This window comes from Ursus arctos, unplaced genomic scaffold (genome assembly GCF_023065955.2).
Source record: "Ursus arctos isolate Adak ecotype North America unplaced genomic scaffold, UrsArc2.0 scaffold_25, whole genome shotgun sequence".
Taxonomy (NCBI): Eukaryota; Metazoa; Chordata; class Mammalia; order Carnivora; family Ursidae; genus Ursus; species Ursus arctos.
Genome location: NW_026622930.1, coordinates 33,018,308 through 33,030,319, shown reverse-complemented (window position 1 = coordinate 33,030,319; position 12,012 = coordinate 33,018,308). Strand labels below are relative to the sequence as shown.

General features: G+C 32.8%; 1 protein-coding gene across 29 annotated transcripts in view; it reads left to right on the top strand.

The window, feature by feature from the left end:
• GPHN (gephyrin) overlaps positions 1-12,012 on the top strand; it is a 603,331-nt gene that overhangs the window by 295,069 nt on the left and 296,250 nt on the right. For 12 of the 29 annotated variants that reach the window (XM_048219788.2, XM_048219801.2, XM_048219796.2 and 9 more), the window contains one exon: positions 9,408-9,446. The exons of the other annotated variants lie outside the window; for them this stretch is intronic. In XM_048219788.2, coding sequence (XP_048075745.1) covers positions 9,408-9,446 — 39 coding nt within the window. The remainder of the gene's footprint in view (positions 1-9,407; positions 9,447-12,012) is intronic. 29 annotated transcript variants of the gene reach the window in all.

Genomic DNA, 12,012 nt, shown 5'->3' with positions numbered 1-12,012 from the left:
TATGAGATACTATCAAAACTTATATATAATAGCATAATAATCTATTCCCTTCAACTTTTCAGAGTTTTATTTTGATATAAGAAGCTTTATTTTTTAAGAATAGATTTTATATTCAGGGTTCCTGACTGGCTCAGTTGGAGTAGTGTTTGTTTGACTCTTAATCTGCAGTTATGTGTTTGAGCCCCACATTGGGCATAGAGATTACTTAAAATAAATAATTGTTTTAAAAAAAGAGTAGATTTTATTTTCTCTGATCTGACAAAGATTGAATAATCTGCTGTCACTGGTGAAATGCTAGTAATTATAAAATTCTATAGAACATAAGAATTCATTGCTATACAAAGTATTATTTCTTCGTGTCTCATTATCAGTTAAAAACAATATATGTCCAAAATAGGTATTATTACATAAAGAATCTTATTATTCTTAAAAAGTAAAATTAGGGGCTTATAAGTGAGGCAAAGTGAAAACCTTTTAGACATAAATTCTAGAAGAGACTAAAAGATCAAGAAGCATTTAAAAATGTATATATAATTACAAAGAAATGTTTTATGTTATGGTAAATTTGAAAATATTAAATTATTTGATATATAGAAGGTAAAAATAACTTTAAGCATTTTTAGATTATTAGGCTACATCAGAATAAAGGGTTGTATACTAATATTTTATATTGATCATAAACTAAAGAGTTAAATAGAAGCCCAGCATACATCTTGGTTCTCATCCATTCATTCATTCATCAAGCTTTTCATTTTTAATCCTTAACATGTATCCCATGCCGTGTTGGGTGCTGGAGTTAAAACATTAATAAGACGTGGTCCCTATTTACAAGAAACTCTTCATTTGTTTTGGGAGTTGGCAAACAAGGCCTATAGGCCAAATCCGGCCCGTCTTTTTGTTGGTGTTGGTGTGGCTTATGAGCTAAGAATAGATTTTGTATTTTTTTAAATGGCTGAAAAAAAATCAAAAGGAGAATAATACTTTGTGGCACATAAAAATTATTTGAAGTTTAAATTTCAGTGCCCATAAATGAAGTTTTATTGAAACACAGCTACAGTCATTCATTTATGTAATGCCTATAGCTACAACAGCAGAGTTAAACAGTTGCAACTAAAACTTTTCCTTTTAAATGAATATCCCTTATATGAAAATCTATAGTTTCCTAAAATTTTTGCTATTCTTCCTTTTGTTTGATTATTTTATTCTGACCAATTATATCAGGACACTTTTGTTAGGAGGTATTGCTAAGAACAGCAGTTCAAAAATTTTGAAGAGTGAGATTTTACTTAATGCATAACAAATTCATTAGTTTGATCAATTTTAAAAGTTGAAAGTTTTATATATTATTTAGAATTAGGAATCTTTTACTTTTGTTATGCTGTATTATCTATTGAGATAGCGTGGCAATACACTTCATTATAGCAGGAAAGTGTATTTTCTTTGCTCCTTCTGAAATTAAGCATTTAAGAAATGAAACCCAACACATTTCAGATTACTAAAGAAAAAAAGGTAAAAATCAATTTTTAAAAAGTGAATAAAGAATGTGAGTAAAGATGACATTGTCATTCAATAGACCAGGGGTCTACAAACTTTTTCTGCAAAAGGTCAGATGGTAAATACTTTAGTTTTTTCAGGCTTTTGGTTGCAGCTATTTAACTCTGCTGTTGTAGCCACAGGAGTAGGTTCATTATGGAAGTGAACAGGCATCTTACAAAATGACCAATGCTAAAAGGATAGAATACTCAAAAATTGGTACAAAGGATGAATTTCTAGGATTATGAATTCTAGAAGACATATTCTGTTTATAGCCTATAATATTTACATTTCTTTGGAACAGATTACTATTTAAGCCATTTTGTAAATATTTGCCACTTAGGTTATTAGAAATTTTTTCACAAAAATATCAAAAAAATTGTTTATTTTGTAAAATTTGTTTTATAATCAATTTGTCACAATTTATATATTTCATCATTTTAGGTGTGAGTGTACTGTAAGCCAGGGGTCGTTTTATGCAGTCATTAGCCATTTTTTCCATAATTATAGTGCTTCAAAGCAAGAATACTGTGTAAGTAAAATGTAGGAGACATTCTTGACCTATTATTAGGTCAGAGTTACTGACTATACTTTAATGATTCTCAATTTGTGACTCATGAAAATCAGTGAGAACATTTAACAGCTTCACCTAAAAGTTAACATTGGGCATTTTGACAATCAAAAACTCCTGTATTATAGCAGAAGCATAGTAAAACATCATTTGTAACAATTTCTGTTTTTGAAAGAAAATTTAATCATTGACATAGGTCATTTGAATTAATGTAGTTGTTTTCAAGTATATATAATATTCTTCCAATAACTTTATTTCCCTGGAAAAATATCCTATACTAATAGTCTAAAACTCTATAAATATTTATTTTATAGTACTAGGATTTTTTTTTTTACTAATACCTGTTATACATGGTAAAGCTAAATATAACCATATTGAACTAGGATTTTGAGTATCTTAAAATTGTTTATAAATAGAATAACAACAGCATGAAATTGATAAAGCAGGATATCAGAAACCCTTGTAACTGAAGTATTTTAAGTTAGATCGACTAAAATACATCACTCTTCTATGGTCAGAGAAGTTTACATTCTATGCCATCTTTTTTTTTTTTTTAAAGATTTTATTTATTTATTTGACAGAGAGACAGCCAGCGAGAGAGGGAACACAAGCAGGGGGAGTGGGAGAGGAAGAAGCAGGCTCCTAGCGGAGGAGCCTGATGTGGGGCTCAATCCCATAACGCCGGGATCACGCCCTGAGCTGAAGGCACACACTTAACAACTGCGCCACCCAGGCGCCCCCATTTTATGCCATCTTAAGCTCTTCCTTGAATTTTTATGAAATAGTTCTGGACATAAGAAATATGTTTCTGTGTCTTACCTTTGTCTAAACATGTTGAGATACAATATGATATAGTGGAAACACTAACAATATAGAGTCAGACATAAATCTGAATCTCAACTCTACCACTAAGTATGAAATTAAGGCAAATTAACCTGTTCCAACTTCATATTTCTCATTTGCTAAATTTGGTAATGCCTACCTCTTAGGGTTGTTGTTTCTAGTGATTGAGATTATAAGGGTAGCCAGTAATAATAACTAACACTTATATATAGCACTTTACTATGTGTCAGCAGCTGTTTTAAGCATATGTTAATTCATTTAGTCTTCAAAACAACCATATGAGGCAGGTACTATTTTATATCTATTTTAAAGATGGAGAAACTGAGACACAGATCAACTAATTGACTTGCCCAAGGTTATCCAAACTAGTAAGTGACAATAATGCATGTAAAACAATCTAGTATAATGCCTGGCACTTTTGTAGATGTTTGGTAAATGTTCATTTTTTTCTTTACCTTTCCTTCCTCATTTAATTATGTTACCTATAACCTCTAATAAGATGTGGCAGCCCCAAATATTTCTGCTACTACCCCTTGTACTTCTGGTATCTGTTGTTAGCTACTATCATACCTTGTTGGATAGTCTAAAAAATAAAGATGTAAGCCAACATTTCCCTACTACTACTTTCAGGCATGGGGCAAAGGAACAAGATAAAGAATTTCTATAGTGTATATGATACGAGGAATGTGGATTATTAGTGCAGTTGCATTAACTACCTCTTGATATCCTACCTGAGCCTATTTATTTTGTTTTAGTTCTCTAATTCTTCTGTAGTTTAAAGTTCTTGGAATATGGCTTGACTGAGCTGAGATATATGAAATTCAGGGTAGCTTTTCCATAGTAACCCACTTTATAACTGGGGTTTATAATTATTTTGCATTATCCATTAAAAACAGCATATGTTTTAGAGTGTAGGCACATTTATGAGCTACCAGATTGCTAAAAACATCAATTATAGTTTTTGTTCAGTTTAAGAAGTATTTGTCAAGCATGTTGGGCTTCATTGAGTGAGTGCTAAAGTACATGTACTCCTAAAACAGTCACCTGACAAATCAAGACTGTATAAACCTAATATCAGAAATGTGCAGCCAAAAGATTTCTTTAAAGAGAAAGATTAAGAGAAAGCTAAAATTAATTAATTCTAATTGTAATTAATCAGTACTTCAAAATTAATCAGCAAAAATTTTGGACAGGTAGTAGTAAAGCTAAAATTGAAGAAGAGAGATAGATTCAGATTAGGAGAGAAGGGGAAGGACATTACTAATGGGAGTAAGGAAGTATGATCAAGCTACAGAGAAAGATAAAATTAAGAAAATCTTCCTGGCTAGAGCAGAGTATTCATTTTACATAGACAAATGAATAAACTAGACCTGTTATTTTAATCTCTTTCTTAGAGCATCTAGAGTAGCACCATCTGTAGAGATGAAAAACAGCAACTGTCCTTATTCTGAGATTCCTTAGAAGCCAGAATTCTTAAGTCTAAGTCTACTATCAACCAGTACACACAGTAAAATCATGCCATCAAGGCTCTCTAAAAGTAGATAGTTTTTGAGATGTCATTTATTCAAATACTGCATCAACTCATTTTTTAGTAGGACTAACTTTCATTCTTTTTGAAGATTTTTTAAAAATGTTTTTTGTTTTGTTTTTAAGTCCTGATTTAATCTACAGACCTAGTGACTATCTGATAACACCATTATTTGTAGATAAAACTGAAATTGCTGTGAAGCATCAAGTTCCGGTTTTTTGATTTGTTGTTTGGAAACATTTTCTCATCATAGATTTTGTCAGTGATGTATCTCAAGTTAGCTTAGTGTTTTATATAAAATTACAAACTATATAAAAAATAGAGAAATCACAGTATCTCAGAGTTTGAAGAGAATTCAAAGGCCTAGCATACCCTTTTCATCATTCCCAACCTTTGTCTAAACATCTCAATTGCTACATCTTCCATCTGGGAGTTTGTTGCTTTTTCAACTCTGTTTGAAAGTCCAAACATATCAAACTGAAACCTGGCACCTTATCATTTCTACCCCATGGTTTTAATTCTTCTTTGCACTGTACAAAAGAATGTAAATTTCTTTTTTACGTGATAGTTCTCCTAATATTTGAAGACAAGTATTACATTTTCCCCTTACATCCACTTACTTTTGTATTTTTTTGCATTCATTTTTTTCCACCAGACAGAGAATTTCCCAAGATATTCAACCTCTATTTTATTTATGCATTTAAAAAAAAACCTCCTTGGTATAATTGTACCAGGGGAAAGGAAAAGATACAAAATTCAATCATTTAGATAAATTATAAACTATCATGTTAAAAGGCTCCTATTCCACATTGTAAGAATAAAAAGGGAAAGGTACATTGTTCCTCAAGGTCAGAATTTTAGAATTTTGAACATAACGCAAAACCAAAAATTTCATGTAAGAAGAACCCATATATAAAATACTGTCTTCATTCTCTTAATTATGTTTCTTAATTGTATGCCTACTCTGTATCAGAATACGTACTCAGCTTTTGGGGGTCTTTAAGATGGTCATTATCAGTAAACATACAAATAATTACAAATATGCTTATTATGGTAAATTCCGTATCTATTTAGAACTCTTACTAGAGAAGTAGTATTGCCCATATAAACCATTTGTGAGGCAGCATAACATAGTGTTTAAGAGCACAGACTACTTGGGTTTGAATCCTAGATCTACCTTTTACTAGTGACCTTATATAACTTCCTTAACTTGCTATACCTCAGTTTTCTTATGTGTAAAATAGAAAGAGTAAGAATACTTACCTCATAGGGTAGTTAAACTATGTGAATTAACATAAGTATAACACTAAAAAAAGTATTTATTTGCTATATAAATATTTACTGTATAAATATTTGCTATTATTAACTAAATAAAAATGGAGCTTTAGCTTAAAAATAAGTAGATAATGGTTGAAAAAATATTGAAAGAATTTTCTCTAGGGAAAAAAATCCAGTAGGATAGAACCTAAAGTATACAATGGTATAGCTGTGGGAAAGGACAAAGAAGTAGAGATGACATGCTAAATGTTGATTTTTACCTTGAATTTATCAAGTGATAATATCTTGAAATCATCTTTCCAGCCCATTCTTACAAGCCTACTCTCATAAAATGGGCAGAGGCTGGCATGCCAGAATACTTCGGTTTTACAAAATATATACTAAGACAATGACAACAAAATATCATTAAATATTTTACAAATATAAAATGCCAAAAGCATATTTGTCTAAAGATATAGTTATAGGAATGAAGTTTTTAGGATATCCCTTTCTTCATCATCTAGAATCAAGAATGTGAATTCATCTCTCTATATTAGACCTCCATCTATAAAATGGACTTAATGTTGCTTTTCACACAAAATTAAAAGGATGACAGCAAATGGATTTATACCTATCAAGTCCTCTGAGCTTTTTAGAATACCATTGTAGAAGAGCAGAATATTTGTGACTTTATGTTATTGCCTACCACAAAAAGAAACTGATAGGAAGTCAGAAAGTAGATTCAGATAACAAAATAAACTATTTTGAATGATTCTAATAATTTTACCCATATTATTTTCTCATATTGTAACTTGGAAAGAGCATGGCTGATATTGAAGAGTAGAGGACAAATGCCCAATGAAGGGAGTAACCATTTTAGATAATCATTAATAGTCGACTGAACAGGTGACAATTTACAGGAAGATTCCTTTTAAAAATGCTGAGAAGAAAGAAGCAGTAAAGCTGTTGCAAGTACAGAGTTTAAAAATGAACTGCTGTCAGTTTCACAAAGATACCAAAGGTCAAGGTAACAGTGTAAGAGAAGGAGTTGATTGTGCTGCAAGGACAAATTGATGTAAGAGGACATAAATTATATTTCTTTATGAAGATTAAAGATAGCATTATAGTGCTGGGTGTCATTAAGATAATTTAAGTGTTTCCCCCTTACCTTCTCCACCCCTTTCCATAAGTTTGATTGTAGCATATGATATACTTACATATCTTAATCCTTAAGGTGAAACTTTATATAAGGAAAGATAAATCAGGTGATTATGAGGTGATTTTGAATAGGGTTTTTCAAATTTAAAATATTTCTCTATAAAATTTAGGTATTTGAACCAATGAGAAAATAACTATTTGTTTTGAATATTGTATAAATATAGTGGAGTCTTATTATAATGTGTCTCTTGCTTGTGGTGATTCAAGACTACAGTCATTTAGGAGACCCCATTATAATGAGGTCAGTTTAGTATATAACCCCATTGATGAGGTTCAAAAGAGATTCACATTATGCCAATTTCCCACTGTTGTTGAACAGGGTATGTTTAATAGGGTATTGGTTAACTATGTGATACTTCAATATGGACTCTGTGGGCCTTGTTTACTTTCTCATTCCCTTCCTTTTTACCATTTTTAAGACTTACCTTTACCTATGCCGTACCCTATCCCTTAAGATGAGGCTGCTTTTGTAGGGTTGATAGATGAATGAATATCACCACCAGTATTAAAAAACATTTAGAGGAATAAGAAGGCTACTTTTATATATACTGAAAGCAAATCCTAGTATAAATGCATCTTCCCTCCTAGGTGTATCTTGGGCAGCAGCAGCAACAGTATTAACAGTAATGCTCTAGTTTATTACTGCTCAAACTTTAGGTATTACTCTTTGCCTTCTAAGTATAAAATATCTTTGGACAGGGGTCAGCAAACTTATTCTTTAGAGGTCCAGACAATAAATACTTTAGGCTTTGTGGGTTCTGTACTCTCTATCATAACCACTCAACTCTGCCAGCCCTGTGGCACAAGCCAACATAAGATGATATAAATGAAAGAGCCTCATGTGCCCCAATATAAATTTATATATGGATACTGAAATTGGATTTCATATAATTTTCACATCATGAAATATTATTCTTCTCTTGGTTTTTTTAATCATTTAAAAATTTAAAGATCTCTCTTAGATTGAAGGTGATGCAAAAAAAAAGGCTGCAGACAGGTTTTGTCCCCTTGGCTATGATTTGCCAACTCCTATTTTAGAATATTCCTACCTTATAGCGTACTAGTATCTCCTCTGTTAACCAAAGGCTCATAGCATGTGAGCTTTCAGAAGAATGCTCTGAGAATTTAAGACAGAGAAAGGTGATGCACCACAAGAAATTAACATTTCATAGATTCAAATATATCTTGAGTGCCTGCTGTATATATGCCAGGCATTGTTCAAGATGCCGTGGATATAGCAACAAAGAAGTCAAAAGTCCCTGCCTTTATGAAATTTACATTTTAGTGGGTGACAAATATAAGTTAAACAAGTAAAATGTATAGTATTAGAGATGGTGATAAGTACTGTGGATAAAAATAAACCAGGGAAAGTGAATAGATAGTGCAGGCAGAAAGCAGAGTTGTAATTTTTAAAAGGCCATCAAGGGAGGCTATATGATAAGATGACATTTGAGCAAAGGCATAAAGGAGGAAAGGGAGCAAGCCATGGATCATGTAGAACCCTGTATGTCACCCTTAGTATAATGGAGAGTTTTGAGCAGAGGCACTACATGATTTGACTTAGATTTTAATCGGGAAACAATTTAAGAGGCTATTGAAATAATCCAGGTGAAAAATGATAGTGACTTAGACCAATGATAGAGGTGAAGGTAGTGAGAAATACATTATTTATATGTTTTGAAGATAGAGGTAAGAGATGAAATAAGAGAAAGAGAGAAGTAAAGTATAAGACCCAGGATTTTGACTTGGGCAATTGGAAAGATGGAGTTGCCATTTACTGAAATGGAGAAGACTGTGGGAAGGGTAGGTTTGACGAGGAAGATCGGTTTTAATTTGGTCATGGAAACAAACTACTTTTAAATATCCAAGTGGAGATGTTAAGTTAGCAATTAGATGCATCTGGAGTTCAGAAGAGAAGGCTGGAGATACTTTTGTTAAAGTCATCAGCATCTCAATGGATTTAAAATCCGTGATAATTGATGAGATCACCAAGGTATTTACTAGTATTACTATTTATTTATTGGTATTTCTGCCCTTGTTTTTTTTCCTCATCCACTTTCAAAGAGGTAGGTAGTTTCTAGTAACCTATCCCCTCTGCTCACTCACAAATAGCAGGGATCCCACTGAATCAGAAACCTGACCTACACAGGAAGTACCATTAGTTGGCCATCCTCAAATTTTGCCATGGTATAAACATGGGAGTGAATTTTCCCAAGTACCTCCTTGCTGGAAACTGTTTGCACTGGAGGTAAGTGTGAAAGGGGAGGTTGTGGGAAATGATGGGGTGAGGGCTTCCTAAACCTTTCCCAAATCTCAGAAATTGCTTGATTCTGAGGAATGGAGAAGGTTCAGGCTGGTTCTTATTTCCCTGAACCAGTTCATACAGCCCTAAATTTGACCTGCTTTCCTCAAACTGGGAGTCAGAAATCCCTTTTCTCTTCTGTTTTTCTGCTGCAGAAATTCCCAACATTCCCATTTTGTGGGCTCCAGAAAGGGGTAAGCGAAGACTTCAATCCCAGCCAATCATTTCCAGATTAATACTTTTTAGTGTTTTGGTTTTTTGTTTTGTTTTTTTCTTTTATCATCATAAAGATTGCTTGGACCCATTTTTCCTATCCATTTAAATTTCCTTGTGGATTGTTACGTATCTATGTTCTAGGATCATTCTGTATCCCTGGGCAATAGAGTTCAGATTCATCTGCTATTTCCATTTGTGTGCTATTCTCTTGTGGATTCACATATGCAGTTTATTGATGACTGTTTCCTAGATGGAAGAAACCCAATTCAGGAGACTGCTTTATTCTCGATTTCATCTTTTCCTGAATGGTGTTTTTGTTCCCCTGCTGACAGCTTTTTCCTACCCTACACAACTGCTTCTGATGATCTATCATTGCTTTTCTGCTGTTCTGTCTTACTGCTTTGACTGCCTTTGAGTTTTGCCTCTACTTTTTGCCCCACTTTACGCATCTGCTGAATGATTTGCATTCTTCACTTACTGGTACTTTGTCTATCAGCAAATGGCCTGATACTGCCATATCCATCTGCAATTTTAGCATTTTAGACTACCCAGCACTGTTTATCTGCTCTCCTACCATTCTGTATCATGGCCTTCCAAGTGCTATGCCACCTGCCTGCTTGATCTTGCCCTGCCCAATCTATGCCTGTAATATTATAAGTAGGTTCATATTGTTTAGCACTTACCTATCTCCACTTGTCTTATGCCACTAAGTTGGATTGCTAACTGAGTTTGCTTGACTACTGTCTCCTTTACCTATTTGCTACACATGGCTGCTTCATTAATTAACTTGGGACATTGCATTCATCTCCTCTGTACTCAGCCTTGCAACTTGCTGATCGGCTTCTGTTGCCTCCTTTATACTTTTCTGCATCTGGTAAATCACTGGCATTGTTCCTCTGTTGTCTTGTAACCCTGATCAGATTTATTTCCAAGAAAAGTTTTGCCTACGTATTGTCCAAACATATTTTAGAAATAGGAAAATGCTTCACTATTTAATAGTCCAGTCCAGTTTACTTGTAAACTGACTTTCAAACTATCACCCATCCTTTCTGTTTTTTTATACAACTCCACGTTCTTACCTTATTTAGCAATAGATTTTTTTTCAAATAATATATCATCTTTGCTTCAGTTGACCTTTCATATCATATATTATGTACTTTTGTTTCTTGTATATGGGATCTTACAGTGATTTTCCATATATTAAGTTTATTTCCTAATTTATTTTCAAAGTTCCAGGGTTTCATGAGGATGAGTTACTCCTATTAATTTTATCCTTTTTAGTAAGACTGGAAGAATTTTTTAAAACTTAAAGTATCATCTCAAAAAATAATACATTTAGCTATAGTTCTTTGTGATTAGATTAAAGTAGCTTTCCACCCTGCTCCATTTTTCCTTTGAGAATATCATTTCTCAGCCACCCCATAATTTATGTAATATCAGTTCTTTAGAGATCCCTTTGAAGTATTTATCTTTCCCTCCTTTTAGACTATATTTTCTTGTGTGTGGGTAAACTTTAAATTGACATTTTCCCATTATTTGCTAAGTACTTGACATCTAAAAAGAACTTGGAATACAAAATTATTTGGTTGAAGCTTGATGTCTTATTTACTTATATTTAAATGAAAAACAACATCAAACAAGAAGTGGAGAAGAATTTTGGTGAAATTTACAAACAATTTCAAGAGTCTAAGGAGATTGAAAGTGGGGTATGTATGTGTGTATGAAAGTGTGTGTGTGCGTGCGTGTGTGTTTGTGTAGATTTGAAGTGTTCTTTGTGTGTAGTTTTGAAGTGTTCTTTGTGTGTATGTATCCACAACATCATTGTGCTTGAAGTGTGGAAAATTTTGAGTATCCATATTAGATTTTATTTTATTTTTATGAAAAATGAAATAGAAAAGGGAAAAGCTAAAAGTGATAGACTTAGGGAATATAGAGAAAGGGTATGGACATTTTTTTTCCTTTTCCTTTAACAAGAGAGGTAAAATTCGTATGAAGAAAAAGGCTGCTGTAGGAAAGTCAAGAAAATCATTTCAGTGGCTTTTTTATTTTTTATTTTTTGTGGCAAAATACACCGAATATAAAATTTACTGTTTTAAGTGTACAATTCAGTGGCATTAGTACATTTTGTACAACCATTGCCACTATCTGTTTCCAGAATTTTTTCATCATGCAAAACAGAAACTCTGTACCCATTAAACAGTAATTCCCCCATCCCTCTTTCCACCACCCCGTGGTAACCTCTGTTTTAGTATCTGTCTCAGAATTTGCCTATTCTAAGATTTGCCCCATATTAGTAGAATCATACAATTTTTGTCCTTTTGTGTTTGACTTATTTCACTTAACATAGTATTTTCAAGGTTCATGCATGTGGTAGCATATATCAGAATTTCCTTCCTTTTTAAGGCTAATATTCCATTTATGTATATACTACAATTTGTTTATCCATTTGTCTGATGATAGACAACACTTAAGTTGTTTCCATTGTTTGGCTATTTTGAATAATGCTGCCATTAGCATTGGTGTGCAAGGGTCTGTTTTTCTTTC